This window comes from Anomalospiza imberbis, chromosome 13, assembly GCF_031753505.1.
Source record: "Anomalospiza imberbis isolate Cuckoo-Finch-1a 21T00152 chromosome 13, ASM3175350v1, whole genome shotgun sequence".
In the NCBI taxonomy this organism is placed as follows: domain Eukaryota; kingdom Metazoa; phylum Chordata; class Aves; order Passeriformes; family Viduidae; genus Anomalospiza; species Anomalospiza imberbis.
The window spans coordinates 17,157,649-17,176,138 of NC_089693.1; the positions used below are offsets into that span (position 1 = coordinate 17,157,649).

General features: G+C 54.7%; 2 protein-coding genes across 2 annotated transcripts; one reads left to right on the forward strand and one right to left on the reverse strand.

Moving 5' to 3' along the window:
- Window positions 1-1,219: 1,219 nt before the first annotated feature.
- On the forward strand, window positions 1,220-7,248 carry LOC137481581 (dual oxidase maturation factor 1-like). Its single transcript, XM_068203356.1, has 6 exons — window positions 1,220-1,459; window positions 2,338-2,395; window positions 2,951-3,085; window positions 3,263-3,476; window positions 5,986-6,200; window positions 6,797-7,248. Exons 1-6 carry the CDS (start codon window positions 1,313-1,315, stop codon window positions 7,003-7,005), a joined length of 978 nt encoding a protein of 325 aa, XP_068059457.1. The 5' UTR covers window positions 1,220-1,312; the 3' UTR covers window positions 7,006-7,248.
- A 1,871-nt stretch (window positions 7,249-9,119) lies between these two features.
- Window positions 9,120-13,728, reverse strand: DUOXA2 (dual oxidase maturation factor 2). The gene is made up of 6 exons (XM_068203357.1): window positions 13,457-13,728; window positions 13,266-13,323; window positions 11,491-11,625; window positions 11,100-11,313; window positions 9,828-10,042; window positions 9,120-9,414 (listed from the first exon to the last, which is right to left on the reverse strand). Exons 1-6 carry the CDS (start codon window positions 13,601-13,603, stop codon window positions 9,224-9,226), a joined length of 960 nt encoding a protein of 319 aa, XP_068059458.1. The 5' UTR covers window positions 13,604-13,728; the 3' UTR covers window positions 9,120-9,223.
- Between the last annotated feature and the right edge of the window lie 4,762 nt (window positions 13,729-18,490).

Consider the following 18,490-nt stretch of genomic DNA (forward strand, 5'->3'; position numbering starts at 1 on the left):
CTGGTGCCCAACAGCTCAGTCAGGACCCTCTCAGGGACAGTTCCCCAGGGATGGAGTCAGGGCCATCAAGGAGGCCACGCAGGCACAGCCCGTGCGCGATGGTCTCGGCTGGGAACTCCACCCGGCAGTGCCCATGAGGGCTTTGGAGACCCCTGGTCCCACCAGGATCCAGAGGGCCCTGGCAGCTCCAGGGTCTTCATGCCACGTGGAACTGGACTTTTTTACTGTTCTCCAAGAAAAGTCAAGGAGATGAAGCCAACCCTTCCCAGGGCTGTGCCCGCCCGTAGCTCCCCTCTGCCCGCAGCAGGAGTGCCGGCGCGGCCGCTCCGCTGTGGGTTCGGCTGGGTGATCCAACCGCCTTTGGAGGCGGGCACTCTAAAAACCACCGGGAGCAGCACAGCCGTGACTCTACGCCAGGCTGGCTCCTCGCCCGCAGCCTCGGCAGGAGGTGCGAGCGGGCGGGCGGGCAGCACCACGGCTCATCCCGGTGCATCCCGGCTCATCCCGGCGCACGTCGCGGCTCCCAGCCCGGGAGCGGCTGCAGCGGAGGTAGGCTCGGCGTGGGGAAGGGGATGTGGGTGTTTCCGCTGCTGCTGCAGGGATAGCCCCCATTCCCGGGGCATGCTGAGCAGCCCTTTCCCAGCAGGAAAGGGAGCTGGTCAAGTGCTGTGCTAAAAAGAGCATTTGGTCTCCCAAGCAGCGTCCCACCTCTGTCGCCGGCTGGCTCCCGAGGGACTGGCACATCGCTGCCGCGGACGGGCAGTGTCTCTGTCCCCTCCGGGTTATTCCCGTTTCCTCGGACGGTGAGGAGTTAACTCCACGGGGGCTCAGCGAGGAGCAGCGCGATTGGGCTCAGCCTGTGTTTGTGCCGTGATTCACCCAGAACGCCGAGCCAGGCTGCTGGATAAAGAGCTGAACTAGGGAGGGTGGGAGCACAGGCAAGATTTTGGGGATGGGGAGCAGAGGAGGGGAGTGAATGGTCCAGTGATGTTTGCATGTCTTGCTGTCCCTCTTTGGGGACAGCCTGAGTATTGCAGCAGATGCCCTGGTGGCTCCAAGCCAGCTTTGCTGTGGCTGTATGCTGGGAAGATGAAGGGTTCCCGTGGGAGATCCCCAGGTGCATGGCCAGTGTGGGGCTGCAGTGTCCAGGGGCACTGGGATGCACACCCAGCCGTGCCAGGGACAAGCAGAGTGCTGGCAAGGGGGGCAGGAGACAGTTCTGTGGGGAAGGCTGGTTGGAGTGGATGTGTGGAGATGATTTTCTCATCACTGTCTCTCTGGGTGCCAGCTTTGGGTCCTTCCAGGCAGCAAGATGACACTGTGGAATGGCTCCTACCCCTTCTACCCTGGAGCCAATGCCTGCTTCCCCTTTGACACCATCCGGGCTGTCATTGTCACCATATTCCTCTCCATGTTGGCCACGTTCATCATCATCCTGCCAGGGATCCCAGGCAGGGGGGTAAGTGGAGGGGCAGGGGCAGTTCAGACCTCTGGTCCCTGCCTATGCATCCCACATTCCTCCTCCTTCCCAGCCTCCATAACAGACTTGGCAAGCAAACCTGCCCGCGGGCTGTGGCCAGAGCTCTGGGATCTCTGGAATGCCATGGGGCTGAGTGAGCTCCAGCCCATCCCAGCATGAACACCAAACTCCACCACCCCAGACTTCTGAGGCAGCTAGAGCTGATCTTGGCTGGATTTCTCTGTGAACAAGCCGAAAATCTTTCACCAGAGTGGAATAGCAGGGTGAGGCTCAAAGATGTCACCCCACCTTCCCAGAAACCTCAATAAAAGAAGGAGGTGTGTACCGGGCATGTCCCAGCACTGCTCACCGGGCTCTGTGTGGCCAACAGACCCTGCTGTGAGCCACATCAAGTGCTTGTTGTGTGCTTGGTTTTGCAGCAGGGCTGGTTAAGGGGATTCTGTCCCCCAGGGGACACTCTACAAATGCCTGGTCACTCCTTTTTTCTACAGCTGTGGCCAGCTGTCAACACATCCAAACACATGAGGTTTGGATAAGTGTGGAAATTGCAGCTGAAGACTGTTAGAGGGAATGTTTCCACCCTCCTTCCCAAGAAAAGGGCTGTCACAGCTTTCTCCAATGGGCTCATCTGATCTCCTTCCTCTGCCTGTTCTTCCTGCTGCCTCCCCCCGACCACAACAGGGATGCCACAGGCGTACCCCATGCCAGCCACCCACAAAGCACATGGGGTGGCTCCCCAGGGGAGGGACGGGTCTATTTCTCACCATTTCATGTTTCTAAATTATGTGCTTGGTGCTGAGGTCCCCGTGGTAAAATCTGACTGACCCCTGTGCCTCCACTTTGCTCACCCCTCACAGCGACTCTTCTGGTTCCTGCGGTCGGTGCTGGGGCTCTTCATGGGAGCAGTGATCCTCAGTGAGTGCTGGGGTCCTGGGGGAAGCTCATGGATGCCCAAGAAATGGAGGGGAAAGGTGGGGGAGGGTGAATAGATCAGTCAAGGGCCAAGTCCAGCCCATAGGATGAGTTCATGGGGAAGATGGACGCATGGAAGATGGTGTCTGGGAGGCGGCCCCAGCAATGAGTGGAAAGCACTCATCTTCCTCCAGTCTGAAGACTGGTGGTCATATCCAGGGCAGTCACTAAAAGCTCGCCACCAGCTTCCAGGGAATTCAGGCACATTGGCAGGGGATTAGATGAGAAGCAATGCCCAGACATCAGCCCCACTGCCACCAGGGTTAGGATCTCCACTGGGGCTGGGGAGAAACCAACCCAAGTGGGGCTTTCAGGGTCATGGGTTGGGAGTGATCTTGAGGAAGGACATACAGGACTTCTGCCCCTTGGGACTAACAGCCCAGTCCTGAACTTGGGAGGAGGTAGGTGATGCTCAGAGCATGGCGACCATCCTGGCAGGTGCTTCCAGCACCAGACAGCTTGCTGCCAGGCTGTAACTAACCCCTGAAATTTTCACAGATGTCCAGTTCACCAGGGACTGGGAGACTGGCTGGGTGCAGGCAAACACCTCCTACAAGTCCTTCAGCCATGTCCAGGTGAACGCGGACATCGGGCTGCACATCGGCCTGGCGGGGGTGAACGTCACGCTCAGGGGTGAGTCTGATGTCCCCATCTGGAACTCTGCAGTGGCCATGGCCCCAGCAGGTCCACAGCTGCTCTGCAGGGCCCCTTGCTCTGTCTGGAGGCTCCTGGGAGCCTGCTGTGCCCGTGCTGCTGGCTGGCAGTGCCCAGGTGCTGGCACAGCAGGACCTCAGCTGGTCCCTCCCGCAGGAAACCCAGTGGAGCAGATCAACGAGACCATCAACTACAACGAGCACTTTCCCTGGAACTTTGGAGCGGATTATGACCGCAGCTACAGCGAGGGGCTGCAGAAGGGGCTGCCCAGCCCCATCCTCTACGTGGCAGAGAAGTTCAGCACACAGAGCCCCTGCGCCGTGCACAGGCAGTACCGCATCGCCGGCCACTACGTGTCCCTCACCCTGTGGTGAGTTACAGCCAGGGGTCAGCCCTGCCCTGCACTGGGGAGCTGGGAAGGACCAGGGACAGCAGAGAACAGCTTTATGGAGCCACCCTTGTCACTGTAAGGCTATGCCAAAGCCTTGGCTCTCTGCAGAATCTGGGGTTCTCATGCTTCTGTGCCTGTCATAGATTCATAGAACTGTGGAATCCTGGAGTGATTTGGGTTGGATGGGATCTTAAAACTTATGTTGCTTTAACCCCCCACCATGGACAGGGACACTTTCACTATCCCAGGGTGCTCCAAGCCCCATCCAACTTGGCCTTGGACACTTCCAGGGATGGGGCAGCCACAGCTGCTCTGAGCACCCTGTGCCAGGGCCTCAGCACCCTCCCAGCCAGGAATTCCTTCCCAATATCCCATCTAACCCTGCCCTCTGGCACTGGGAAGTTATTCATCCTCATCCTGTCCCTATAGGCCCTTGTTCAAAGTCCCTCTCCAGGTCTCTTGGAGCTCTTCCAGGCACTGGAAGGGGCTCTAAGGTCTCCCCAGAACCTTCTCTCCTCTCTCAACACCCCCAAGTCTTCCAGCCTGGCTCCAGAGCAGAGAGGCTGCGGCCCTTGGAGCATCTTTTGTCCATGTCCCCAGACCCCTCTTATGTCCCCAGACTCCCGTGTCTTGATGTACAAAACTGCAGTCTGACAAAATGTCATTGAAGAGAAAACAGATGCAGCTTTGGGGCTCATGGTTCAAGATCTCTCCCAAGGACCAAGATAAAGAGTCCTGGCTGAGACCCACTGTGAAGGGTCTTCCTTTGCACATCCAAGTGGGCACAGACCTGCCTGAGGGGAGCAGGAGGGACCATCAAGAGGGAGCTCATGAAACTTAGACCCCTTGTGTGTGTTGTGATTGTGGAGTCCCAGAGCCCCCCCACGAGTCTCAGAGGTGGTGGGAAAGGCACTGCAGGGTAGAGAGAGCCTTGCAATTCTCCCTTGAATGTAGGTTCCAGTATCCTGTACCCATCTCCTTTTTCATTTTCAGGAAAAATAATTATCCCCACCCAAACGTTCTTGTATTTCAGAGCAGAAAAGTTCATGAAAGCTTTTTTGTTTGTTTGTTTTCTTGGAATCAGAAAAATCTGTTAGGCTTGCCTCCCCAGGGAGCTAAATCCAAGCCCCAAGCACAGGGTAGGGCTGGCAGCTGGGTGCACTCCAGGTGCTGAATCAGGTGTGGGCATGGCTAATGGTGCAGTTCTCCAAACAAAGGTGTCCCTTGATGCCATTGTCCTTCTGAACACATGGGAACTGCCTGGGGGCGACCAGTTGTGGACAATCACAAGAATCAGGAAAGAAGTTACAATCTGATTATTAGAGAGATCCTCTGCCCAAATTAAGGAGTAAATGAGACCATATGCTGAAGCCAATAGTATGGATTTTATGTCACAGGAAATATGATGCAGACAAAGATAGAAAGAAATAGAAAGGGAAACTAGGAGGAGAGAGAGTGAGAGAGAGACAGATTAATTAAGAAGATACGACCATCCATGGAACCAGACCGTGCCCCATTGATCCTCCTCTCTGGTCTTGTCAGAGGTGGGGGTCCCACAGAACTCAGAGCCCAGTGCTGGTTCGGGTTGAAGTGAGAACATCCAGGCACCTTCCCTGCAGAGGGGAACTTTTACACCTTGCAGCACCGTGGATCAGGGGTATTTCTCCAGTGGAAGAGCTCAGAGTCTCGGGGCGCTTCGGGGGTCTTGGATGGTTTGTGATCCTTCCTGAGACATGACCCTGCCTCTCACGCCGGTGTTGAACCAGTTCTGCCCCCTCAGATGGGATGAAAACTTCAGGCCGAGGTGTGAACAGAAACAATGTCCCGTGTGAATGGGACCTTCCCGGGAAGGGAGGAGGAGGAGTGGTTCAGCTGAGCCTGTTGTGTAAGGGAGGACATTGGCATGACAAAAAACATCGCCCTGCCTCTCCACAGTCTGCTTCTTATCAGCCTTCTCCCTCATCTGCCTCAAAACCCAGAGCTTCTGGGGTGGCTCCTCTGTCTTATGCACATCAGAGGGCTTGCCACCACACACACCAAAAAAACCCCTCCTTCCCCCCTTGTAGAGGGGAATCCAGCCCCAGCAAAGCACCTGCTGCCTCTGCAAATGGCCAAATGTTTGAGCTATTAAACACTAATATTTCAGTCTCTCACAGGAACCTCCAGAGATTTCTACTCCAGGCTCACACCCAGAGCAGGGCTGATGCCAAAGCCATACTGAGGTGCTTGGGGACTTCAGAAAATTCAATTCCCTGGTGTGGAGAACCCTCTCCACTGCTGTGGGATCTGTCCCACAGCTCCACCATGTCATGACACAGTTGTTTGGGTTGTGTGATCTCTAGATCAGGCTGTCCAGATACCTGCTGAAGCAAAGCCAGCTAGAGCAGGTTGCCCAGGGCTTTATCCCTCCATTGGGATATGGAGAGGAGACCCTGAGTAGATACTCCAAGCCTGATTTCTTCTGCTCAGTTTTGTGGTCCTTTTGCAGGCTGGCCTTCTGCACATGGCTCATTTCCATCCTGCTCTTCTCCATGTCCATCCTGCTCTATGGTGGCCAGATGCTTCTGCTCACTGCCACGCTGATCCTCTTCTCACTGCTCCTCTTCTCCACTGCGAGGAACACCCTGAGGTGCCCCATCCAGTTTGGCCCAGTTTCCTTGAGAACAGACTATGGTGAATCCTTTTGGCTGGCATTAGCAACAGGTGAGTGCTTAGCTTGCTTCTGGGGCATTCCTTCTCCATCCCTACAGAGATGATGGCCCAACAGCACCTCATCCCTTCTTTCTCCATGGCTGGTCACAGAAAATGACAATTTTAGGTTAGAAGATTTTAGATTAGAATTATCAAGGTTGGGGAGAGAAAGAGATGAGCAGCCAAGAGAATTGAATGTTTGAAGTCACCTGCTGGATAGAGATTCCCTCTGCCTTTCAGGACCTGCTCCACTTCCGAGCAGCAATTGTTTCCTTTGGTCAAACCAGAATTTTCCATGTTACAACATCACCTCCAGGGAGACCAGCCCTTTTCCAGTAGCAGGTGGTAACTAATTCCCACTGGGTACTCCTCTTCTTCAGGCTAAACAAACCCAGGTCCTCCAGCCTTTCCCTGTCCAACTGACCCAGCTCTCTGCCCCAGTTCACTGACCTCTCTTTTGTACTGGGGAGCCCAAAGTGATGCCAGAATCGAGATGGGGAAAGAGAAGCCAACACCTTTGCCTGCCTGCTGGGTGATGCCACATGTCCCTGGTGTGCAGCTGGGAACCAGCAGAGCTCCTGCAGTGCTGTCACAGTGTTTCTTTGCAGGGCTGCTGTGCCTGTTCCTGGGGCTGGGCATCATCATCCTCAACTCCCTGCAGCCAGAGAAGCTGAAGCTCATCTTTAGCCTGGACAAGAGCAGCGAAGAGGAGCTGTGGGACAAGTCCTGCCTGCCAGCGCAGCCCAGCTGCTCTGCACAGGATGGGCTTATGGTCCCCCTCGAGGAGCTCTGCCATGGGACAGCCACCCAGCTCTGAGGCACAGGGGAGGCAGGTGCTGCTCCTGAATTCACCAAATCCATCAGGAGCCCAGGTGGGAAGAGTCATGACAAGAACCAAGTGATGAGAATATCCAGATCTGAAAAAGTGTCTCAAATACAACAGTTTTTGTTGGGGTTTTTTTTTTCTGTTTTACTGCCCTTCCCCTCGGTCCATCCCAACAAGCCCTGAGTGGGCCCCAGGATACAGAGATTAAATCAGAACAAACTGGGGAGAAAGCAAGTAACTGCAGACTCACAGTTATGAACCAAAGGAAAAGTAGAGCCCACAAGAGCCCACTCACCCTGAAGGCCCTCAAAAATTCCCCCTGCCCTTGGATGCTCTTCCCATCAGCAATCAGGAAGTGCAGATGGAGCTGTGCTCCCCAGGCTGCCCTGTACCAACACCTCCTCTTAGTCCGAGGTGAGGAGCAGGATGGCAAAGAGGAACACAATTTAGTAGGATCCTGGAGGTACCAGACCAGGAGGGAGGGAGGGGGAGGAGGAGTTGGGAAAGGAGGTGCAACAGTGCCTTGGAGATCCAATAAGGATCCAATTAGGGAGAGGTGAGCAGCACCTCCAGTCTGGGCTCCTCCTGGGTTACTCATGACAAAGGTTTCTTAGTAGGTGACCTTGAAATGCGCCAAGGAGACATTCGTCCCCATGGGAAGGAGGCTGCTGCTGGGGGCTTGCCAGAAGAGACCTTCAGATGTGCCCCATGCCCCCTTCTTAAGAAACCAGCCCTCTAAATGTCCACAGTGCTTCAAAGGAGAGGGGTTTTAGTAAAGTTTTATTGAAAACAATTCCTATGCAGAACAAACCACATTAGGGACATACAAATATCATCTGACAGAAATAAGTAACTTACCAGCAAGGATCTCAGAAAGAAAAGTCAAAATACTGAAATTATGTACTTTACAATTAATTGGAAGGAAGGTGCCCAGGTTTCCAGCATTCAGATATAGAATCCCAGAATGGTTTGGGTTGGAAGGGACCTTAAGGCTCATCTTGTTCCCCACCCTGACATGAGCAGGGACAACTTCCACTATCCCAGGTTGCTCCAAGCCCCATCCAACCTGGCCTTGGACACTTCCAGGGATCCAGGGGCAGCCACAGCTTCCCTGGGCATCCTGTGCCAGGGCCTCAGCACCCTCTCAGGGAGGAATTCCTTCCCAATATCCCATCTAACCCTGCCCTCTGGCAGTGGGAAGTTATTCCTCCTCATCCTGTCACTATGGGCCCCTGTCCCCAGTCCCTCTCCAGATCTCTTTGAGCCCCTTTGTTCTCTGGCAGGGGCTCTGAGGTCTCCCTGGAGCCTTCACCTGTCCAGGTGAGCACCCCCAGCTCTTCCAGCCGGGCTCCAGACCAGAGGGGCTCCACCCTCAGAGCATCTCCATGGCTTCCTCTGGACTTGCTCCAACAGCTCCACATCCTTCTCTGGAGGCAGCTCTGCAGGTGGGGTCTCACCTGAGTGAGGCAGAGGGACAGATTCCCTCTCTCTCCCCTGCTGCCCAGCCAGTCTAAATGTTCTCCAGCTGGACAGGGATAACTTCACTCTCCTTCCTCTCCTATGGCGTCTTTTTGGCCCACACTAGGCTACAAGTTTCATCTAATAAAGGCCAAATTTGGAGGTGAAAAGAATCTCATCAGCACATCCCCCACAGCAAACTCCATGGTACATTTACTCAGCCTTTGTTTCTGCAGCAGTTTTTTTTTTGTTCCAGCTCCTGCAGCATCCAGCCTGCAGAAGCTGGATCCATACCTGGCTTTCCTGGATACACCTAAACCACAAAATGTCATATTTGGGGAAAAAAAATGAGCAGGTTTAATCCCCAGCTTTTGGAGTGGCAGGTGCTCCCAGGCAGAAATGTGACCCATGAGCTGTTTCTCAGTTTCAGTGGGAACAGACCATTGGATAACCCCTGCACTGCAGCATGGGACAGGGCATGGAGCAGGAAGGAGGCATGTTCCTCCTGGGACAGGGGTCCCCAGGTGAGTGTGCAGCTGTGAGCTGCTCTGATGGCAGCCTGCCAGCACAGCCTGCCCCTTCCAGAGGGAGGCACAGGGAGACACAGTCTGGGAAGTCACTTCCCAGCAAGGACCCATCCCAGTGTGGGCTTCAAAGGCAGTTGGATGAGGAAATGCATCTCTGGGGACATCAAGAAGAATTTGTTCTGTCCTTTTGGGTCCATCTTCAGGGAAAGAGTGAAGACTTCCTTTTAGACGCTGTTGATTTCAGAGGGCTGAGGAGACAGGCCCTTGCTCACAAAGTGAGGGTTGATGAACACCTTAGGCATTTCCTGGTACTCCTCTGCTTTGTCCTCACGGAGATCAAAGAAAGTTTTCAGCAGGTCCAAACTGAGGTGGTGCATGGCCACGATGGTGATCCCAACCACAAAACAGAGTAGGCCTGGAAACAGAAATGCACTCTGATTGGGTTCCTGTCACTCCAGCAGTGTCCCCACCCCACAGCTGTCCTTGGATTGACCCCTGACAGAGGACAATGCCTTTGCTCATGGAAGGTGGCCTTCTACTGTGTGAGCTGTTCTGAGCATCCTTAAAACCCAGGCACAGGTCTGAAAACCCAGGCAAGTGATCCCAATGTCTTTGCACCTCAGGAACTATAAATGCCTCTACTGCCTTGAGATGAGGATGGCGTTTCTCCTTTTCCCATCCCTCTCCACATCTCTGCCTGCATCTGCTTTGCCAAGGCACAGGCTGGGGCTCTGGGGAGCTGCACTTCCCACCTGGGAGGGAAGCACTGGGACTCTGGTAATCCAGAGGGACACAGTGATGTGACCTGGGGCACCCTGATGTTCTTACCAATTGCTAGCATGAGCCAGAAAGATCCCCCATAGGCTATGTGCAGGGTCCTGGTCCCAATCTGGATCGGGCACATCGGGGTGTTCCTCACGGTGGAAAAGGAGAGCAGTGAGAAGATCATGAAGGCCCCTGTGACCAGGAGCATGTATCCTCCATAAATGAGGACAGGCATGGAGAAGAGAATGTTGGAGATGACCCACGTGCAAAAGGCTACCCTGGAGACAAGAGAAGATCAAGAGATGAGTGGTGCGAGCCCCATGGATTAGGATGCTCTGTGTGAGGATTTCCATGTGGTAGGAGAAACCTGAGTTCCAAGTGCACTGTAGGAGGTGGAGAAGCTCTGTGGGCAGGCAGGAATGATCCCTAATCCCCATGCTGGGCAAGGCTCACATTGCTACATCCAGGAGGCAGAAACACAGATCTCCTCCTCCTGTTGCTCAGCCCACAGACAGCACCAGCCTCAAGGAGGCTGTGGCAGCCCCCTCAGTGTATCTGGACCATCCCAGTTACCTGCCCTTCCACATGCGGGGCAGCATGGTCCCTGAGAGTAGCACCCAGGACTGAGATAAGTGCAGGAGCAGGCAAAGGTCATTTGCAGTAGCTCTGCACTTGCTGAGGAGTTGGGCTACAGAGGAAGGCCTCAGCCATGGACCAGGAGCTCTTGTTCCATGGCATCATCAAGTTTCTTCCCTAGTTTCTGTGTCCCTGCTGTCAAACACCAAGCAGGGAGAACAGCACTGCAATGGTTCTTGATGGCAAACATGTGGTGGAAGGGACCATCTCCTGCCAGCTGGGGACCAGCTCTCCCCCAGCCCAAGTGGGCACTGACCTTGCGAAAGAGTCAAGATCCACTCCACAGTAACAGCAGCAGGATCTTTTCCTCACCTGGTCCCAATCTTAGATACAAAATCCACTCTCAGGTAGGGTTGGGAGAGTTCTTCATGTGTCCATGGGCCTCTCTGGGCCACTAAAGACAGCAGCTTCAACTCCATCCATGGGGACGGACTTCTGCCATCATCACCACATCACAGCAAGGCCCTGCACCACACTCCTCTCTCCTGTGCCCAGCTCTGTGGATTTGTCCAGCAGGGACAACCAGGACTTCTCTGCTCAACCTAAAGTGTTGACAGTGCCCAGCAGGGCCCTCTCCATGCACACAGCTTCCCTCCTGGCAGGATGCAATCCCACCCATCCCAAAGGCCTAGGGGAAAGGCAGCCAAGCTCTTCACATCCCTGCATCTCCCGTGCCTGCAGCAGGACAGGAGGGCTCACCAGAGCATGGCTGAGGCGTAGTGGCCGGCGATGCGGTACTGCCTGTGCACGGCGCAGGGGCTCTGCGTGCTGAACTTCTCTGCCACGTAGAGGATGGGGCTGGGCAGCCCCTTCTGCAGCCCCTCGCTGTAGCTGCGGTCATAATCCGCTCCAAAGTTCCAGGGAAAGTGCTCGTTGTAGTTGATGGTCTCATTGATCTGCTCCACTGGGTTTCCTGCGGGAGGGACCAGCTGAGGTCCTGCTGTGCCAGCACCTGGGCACTGCCAGCCAGCAGCACGGGCACAGCAGGCTCCCAGGAGCCTCCAGACAGAGCAAGGGGCCCTGCAGAGCAGCTGTGGACCTGCTGGGGCCATGGCCACTGCAGAGTTCCAGATGGGGACATCAGACTCACCCCTGAGTGTGACGTTCACCCCCGCCAGGCCGATGTGCAGCCCGATGTCCGCGTTCACCTGGACATGGCTGAAGGACTTGTAGGAGGTGTTTGCCTGCACCCAGCCAGTCTCCCAGTCCCCTGTGAACTGGACAACTGCCAGGAAAAATAAAGCTGGGGTTAAAGCAGGTCCGGTTTCAGGCTTTGCTGTGCTCAAGGGGACAATCAGAGGTGAGTGGCAGCATTCCCACCATGGCACTGGAAGGGAGTGTTAGGAGGGCAGGAATGCTGATTCAGCCACCAGGACATGCCCCAACCAGCTCCCACACCCTGCAGAGCTCAGGTCCTCCCCTTGCTAAGCATCCACTCCCTGGATCCGGGAACAGCGGAGCTCAGATCCCCAGGGATGAACATCATGATCTGATTTCTCCTTGGACATCCTCTCCAGAACTTCCCTGCAAGCTCCCCACCATGGCAAGCACCACACCACCCAGGGACAGGGTTCAGAGATGAGCCTGTTTGTCAGCCACAGGAACAGGGGTGAGTCTCATTTCACACACCCAGCTCCCTAAATTGCACTTTTGGTGAATAGTAAAAGTCATTGTCAAAGGAGGCAGTTGAGAGGGGTGGGAAGTGCTTTCACAGCTTGGGCAGTCATTCCAGCTGGGAAAAAAAGAAAAATTGGAAGCTTTTCTGGTATATGTTTTTTGGAACAGGGTATCCTTTTCTGAAGCACTTCCACTTTGCCATGGGCTTCATTTTCCAACAGGGAAAGTAACGCCAATGGCTTGATGTCAGTCTGAACAAAACTTTCCTGAGAAAACGTTCAGTTGCTGTGTCAACTTGTGAGGGCATTGATGCAGTGGGAGCTCCGCAGGAATGTTTTTTGGCTGCAGGAGTGAGTGTGCCCTGCTGCTGCCAGACGGAAACTCTGACACTGGCTCCTGGACAATTTGTTCTTCCTGTGTGCCCAAGCAGAGCCCGGCTGCAGCTTTGTCATGGAGTGGTGCTGGTTGGCTCTGCAGGGCTGAGCTGGGTATGGCTGTGGGATCAGCCCTGGCCTCCAGCCCTCTGCCACCTCCAGCCTGGCACAACATTCTCAGGTGGCTCTGGTGGCATCCCCAGGGTGGCAACCTCATGCTGGGATGGTCCCTGTGTCCTGCAGCTGGTCCCAGTCTGGCCACCTACTTCTAGTGCCTGGCCAAATCAGAGCTGAATCTTTTAGGTTATCATTATCCCTCTCCATCATCCCTCTCCGAGCAGTCCTGTAATCCATCTTGTCCTTCACAGCAGGAGGGATGCTTTGATTTAGGGTCAGGGCTGGTTTCTCTTGCCACCTGGCATCTTCTATCCCTTCAGTACATCTTTTCTTACCCATCCTGTTGCCCTGAGTTGGAAATCCCACTGCCTGGTTTCCACCATCAGCGAGATAATGAAAATAAATCTGCTCTTTGCATTTCATCCGTGCTTTTGTGGTTGTTCCTGCACCCTGCCTGTGTTGGGTCATACACACAGCTGGAGGAACATGGGGCTGAGCAGCCTGATGGAGCTGTTTGAGTTACAGCCAACAAAACTCCCTGAAGTAACCACGGGCACCTCCAAGTGCCCTCAGCCCCCATACCAGGGAAGGGAAAGCCGTTTTGGGAAGCTGTGTAACTGCTTTGCAGAGCAAGGGTAAGGTAGACCCCATGACCAGCTGTGGTTGTGACCCCCAGCTCACATTTCCCAGCCACAGACCCTGCCCCAGGGTTTAATCCTGCCCCCAGACCCATCCCCGAGGGCTGCCCGGCACTTACCGACAATCAGCACTCCCACGAAGAGGCTGAGGAGAACACGGAGAGTCCAGTACAACCTCTGCAGGGAGACAGGGAGGACATCAGGCAGGGAGGAATAGCCCTGGCTCTCTTCCTGCCTCCCCCTAAACCACCCGGGAGGGTCCCAGCATGCAGAACACGGGGAGCAGCCGCCCGTCCCCAGGGTCACGCACCGCCCGCCCACGGATGCCCGGGATGATGAGCAGGAAGCTGCAAGCCAGCGTCAGGAAGACCACGATGACGATGATGGTGCTGATGTTGAACACAGCAGCCTTCCTCTGCTGTGGGTAGAAGGGGTAGATGCCATCAAAAAGAGTCATCCTGCACCTCCAGGAGCCTGTGGGAGAGAGGTGGTGACAGCGGGGACCCTGCAGTGCCCTGCCTGGATGCCTCCAGCCTGTGGTGGCTCAGTTCTGGAATAACCAGCTGAGGGAGGTTCACCTAAAGGGTCCCCAGAGGGACAAGGAAATGTGACGCTGCAAGCAAGCAGGCGGGCAGAACACTCCCCAGTAGAGAACACGCCACCCAAAAGCCCTCAGTGGAGGAGAGGAGGTGCCTGGGGCAGGGCTCCAGCAGCCTGAGGGACTGTGGCAGCCCAAGGAACCGCAAGCCCTTGCCCTGCTGCAGTGTGAGGAGCAGCCCCAGAGCAGGAACCTGTTGAGCAGCTCTTGCCTGGACAGGGCCAGGTCTTTCCCTCCAGCAGGTGTAGCCAGGGCTTTCCGCTTTGGGGTGAACTCTTGGGGGAAGTGCCCAAGTCCACTGGGGAACTTCCCAGTGGGGAAAGAATGCAGAAGCGTTTTCCTTCAAAGTTACAAGGAACCACTGAAAACATGGATTTCACAATAGCAAAATTATCCCCAGCCGTGCCAAGTGGAACAAAGCCCACTACTCCCATTCCTGCCCATTTCCTCCAAGAAGATTTTCCCCAGGAGCTGCTGGTCTGGTGAAGAAGGAAGATGAAGGATTGGTCCTGCACTTGGTCGAGAGGGGCCAGAAGCAGCCCTATTGCCAGGATGAGGGTCCAAAGAACATTCAAAACTCTGTGAACACATCTCAAGGCTAAAGGAAGCTGAATGATATAAAATTAAAAGGTGTGTGTCATTCCCACAGATGACTTTGAACTTCCTCTGGCACTCCACTTCCAGCAATTACACACCTTATTCCTGTGCCTGGGTTAGATCTTTTCTACCAAAACTGATAATATGCTTAGTCCCCTTGTTTTGCTTATTTAATGGCCTCTCTGCATGTAAGTGTCCCAGGAAGTTTGCTAAAGTCAGGGAATGCCAGAGCTGGTCTGACTCGTGTCCAAGCAACATGTTCCTGTACGGAAGAGGTGATTTTATTCTCATTTTCCAAAAACAGTTTAAATCATATTTTTAGGTAAGATCCAACCCAGAGCAATTCAGCCACAAAAAGCTGGTCCCAAATCCCTAGACGTGAGTGGGGATCACAGTAATTATCATAAACCAGTTGGTTTAGGCAGCTGGATTGCTTTTCAATGCATAAAGCAATATTTGATTTGAGAATAATTTTCTGTCCAGTAACCCAGACAGTAACAGCAAAGAGTGGAATGGAGACTGGGATTTTACAACAGCTCTGAATTTAGATTGACTGCTACAGACTGACAGAGCTGTCATGTGCTCTTAAAAATCTTCTTTGGGGCTATTTTGTTGTAACAGCTTTGGGTTATTTCATTGGAAAGCCAAACCTGGAGAAAGGCAGCGCTATGATTACCTGGCAAGCAGGAGCTGCAGCTGATTCCTGGTGCTACTGAAGTCCAGCAAAAGTGCCCACAAAACAGTCAGAGCTTCTGCAAGAAAAGATTAACGAGTAGTTTAACTAGGACAGATTAAATCATAATGGCTTGAATTCCACTTGTTCCTGGCACCTTTACCCAAATTTCTTATGAGACACAAGGAAGTAGAAAAGATTTCCAAGTCTATATTCACCAAAACACAACTCTTCAGAGTTTAAAACATTAAAAACCAGAACATAACATGGAGAATGCTGTCTTGTTAAATCTAAATTTAACTTTCAACCAACACCAATGGATGTTTGCATTTCCATATGCTGGGACTTGTTTTATAGAGAATTTCCAGGGAAACAACTCTTTTGCTCTCTGTCCATCTTTCTCCCTTGATTGCCCTTCTGGCATTTTTGCAGCCCTTTGGCCTTTTTTGCAGCTTTCAAGTGGAAAAGTGATGCCTACAGCTCACAGCAGGAGAAACTGAACTTGTTGCACCTTGGGAAGCATCCTCCACACTGAAGCATTGCTGTGACCTTGGAGCCCCTGTGGTTCCCTCTGTCACAGTATATGGAGGGGGGAAGAACTGGGAACACCTTCAAGGAAGGATCAGCAATTCAGCAGAAATAGACAAGTTAATCTTATATTTTAAAATGGTCTGGACCTGGAGGAGAGAAAGGCAAAGAAGGCAGAAAATTTGCCCAAACCCCATAGGTTTCTCATTACAAAATCTCCCTTTTCCTGCTCCAGAATGAATCAAGATAAAAGGATTTTTTGGAAGTGCTCAGCCAAAAAGCTCCTGGTGGCGGGGCCAGCAGCAATCCCAGCTGTCTTGCTCAGGGCTGCAGGTTGGTACTTTCCATAGGAAAAAAATCTTGTTCCCTGGAAACTGAAACATCAGAATTGCAATTTCTATCTGGGGAAAGAGGGGCGAGGGGGCAACCTCGCTTCCCTGACCCTGTAACAGGGTGGAATGGAGGAAACCGAGGGTTAACTGCAGATGGGAAGCATCCTCCCCTCGCAGTCCCGGCCAGCCGGGACCCCCGTAGCAGGGGCCAGGGAGCACCTACCACCACCTCCTCCTCCTCCTCCTCGTCCTGCTGCTGCTGCTGCTGCTGCGGGCGGCGGCTCGGGCGGCTCCGTCCCGCACCGCGCTCTTATAGGCGGCGGCGGGGGGCGCGGGCCGTATGTAACCGCGGCAGCGCCCGCCCCGCCGCACTCCCGCCGCGCCGCACGCAGGTGAGGCCGCCGCCACACGCGTGGCACACCGCGGGGGGACAGCGGGCTGGGACCGGGGACACGCGTGTCACTGCCTGACGGGGGATCGGGACGCGCGTGTGCGTGGGGGATCGGAGGAATCGAGGACACTCGTGTCCCCGCTCGCGTGGAGGGAGGGAAGGAGGTGGAACGGCCGGGGGTGCGCGTGTCCTTGTCCGTGGGGGGCTGCGGAGGGGGCTGGGGGAGCAGGGACACTCGCGGTCCCCGTTCGTGCGTGTGTCTGAGGGCCGTGCGTGTCCGCACTTGGAAGGATGCCTGAGGGACCGAGGCCACGCGTGTTCCTGCCTGCCCGCGGGGTCGGGACCACGCGTCTTCCCTCTTGCGTGGGAGTTGCGGGACCGGGATCGAGCCTGACCCCTCTGCCCCCGCCGGGACGCGGTAGCCAGGGCCGGGCACGCTGTTACCTGCGGGGCCTCCTGCTGTCACTCCTGGAGAGGACAGGGGCTGGTGCTTCTCCTCCTTTTCCTGCGGTGGGGACACGCTGGGATGGGGCCGTGCCCGGGGGATGATGGAAGGGGTCGGGCCGTAGCCCCACGTCACTGCACGGCCTGAGGGCTCTGGGCGATGTGCGAGCACGGTGAGATGGAGCCGTGCGTGTCCTCACCTGCAGGGTGCGGTGGAGCCACGCACATCCCTGCCGGAGAGGGAGCAGGCACGGGACAGAGCGTGTCCCTGCGTGGGGACAGGACAACGCAGAGACCCCTCACGTTCCTCCAGGGGACAGAGTCCCCGCTGTGCTCTGGGAAATTGGGGCGTCCTGCCCCAGGGGCAAAGCTGGGGACACCGCTCGTCCCCGTGTGCAGATTGTCCGGGGAGTGTGCACATCTCTAGGATACTCTGGGATCCAAGGCTGGGGACATGTAGCCCGTTCTGAAATCTCAGGACTGACTGGGGTGTGGGGGAAGGTGGCAGCCCCCAAGTGTGTCCCACCAGCACTGGGAAGAGATAGAAATTAGCTGTGGCTCACAAGAACCAAAGGGATCAGGCTCTAGGCTTCTGGAATGCCTTGGATCTGCTGTCCTCTGGGTGACCACACTTAGGTTCTGCCATGGGGCTGATGCTCTCAGGATGCTGGTGTGTTCCACAATCCCAGTGACCTGTGGCTCTGGGGAGAGCCCAGGGGACTCTTGGAGGCTGAAGCCCTAATTTTAGGGGAGCCAAATCTGCTGGGATCAGGTGGAAGAGGAGATCCTTGCTCTGTGGGAAGCTGTGTGTCAGCTATCTGACATATGGTTTTTGGAGAGGTGTGAAACTCCAGGGTCTGACAGGACCCTGATGGGAGAAGGCAAGACTGACAAGCTCAGTTTCACTAGAAGCAGAGGGAGGGAGTGAGTTTCCGAAGGTGGCACGGGGAATCTCTGGAACACCAGAGTCTGGAGGGCTCATCATTACAGTATTCCTGGAAAGCTTGACAAGGCTGTGGAAATAATCCAAACTTGCCAAGCTTTCCCTCAGCAAGCTGCACCATGGGCTTCCAAGGTCAGTCTGCGAGATCACCACTGTTATTGTATCACATTGGCCATGCTCCAGACTGGAAAACCTCTAGAATCTTGGACTGACAAGGCAATAAGTAGATTTTAATTTCTGAGGCGTAAGGAGATAAAGGGTTCATGAGAACTGGCACCTCATCTCACAGCTTGGGACAAGAGTAATTTCCATACCTGAGAAAAAGGGAGGTGTGCTCAGTGACAGAAGGAGTTTTAAAACACTTGTTCTGCTGGAACTCTACGAGAAGACCGAGGGGGAAAAGGAAGACATCTGTGCTGTGGCTGTGGTGATGTGCTTTGAGCTTGGGTTTGCTCTGTGTCTCCTGAGCCACTTCTGTGGCACCTTCAGACCTCGCTCTGGATGGGGCAGCTGTACATTTTGAGTCAGGAGGAGATAAATCCAGCTGTGTCTCTGGGATCTCCCTTTCCAGAGCACAGGAGGCCATGTGGACCTCTCTGCACAAGTCAACAACTGCTGTCCATGCTCAGGGAAGGGGCCGCTTCCTCGGGAGAGCTTTCAGGCAGGAGAGTCCCAGTCCCATGTGGGCATGGTGACACTCTGCCACTCCTGCCAGAGAGCACAGGCACCTCCATGTGTCACCTTTAGCCAAATTTTCATATTCTTTGTACGGAATGGGGCTCACAGAGCCTCTGGTTCCCACCAGCTACGCAAAATAAATCTCACATCTGCCAAACCA

Bases quoted from the DNA above. Each gene is read 5' to 3' on its own strand.
- DUOXA2 (XM_068203357.1), bottom strand. From the start codon at position 13,603: ATGACTCTTTTTGATGGCATCTACCCCTTCTACCCACAGCAGAGGAAG. The intron at 13,324-13,456 runs GTGCGTGACCCT...GTCTCCCTGCAG, and splicing joins CGGGCATCCGTGGGCGGGCG to AGGTTGTACTGGACTCTCCG. The intron at 11,314-11,490 runs GTGAGTCTGATG...TCCCTCCCGCAG, and splicing joins GGTGAACGTCACACTCAGGG to GAAACCCAGTGGAGCAGATC.
- LOC137481581 (XM_068203356.1), top strand. From the start codon at position 1,313: ATGACACTGTGGAATGGCTCCTACCCCTTCTACCCTGGAGCCAATGCC. The intron at 3,477-5,985 runs GTGAGTTACAGC...GTCCTTTTGCAG, and splicing joins TACGTGTCCCTCACCCTGTG to GCTGGCCTTCTGCACATGGC. The intron at 6,201-6,796 runs GTGAGTGCTTAG...GTTTCTTTGCAG, and splicing joins TTGGCTGGCATTAGCAACAG to GGCTGCTGTGCCTGTTCCTG.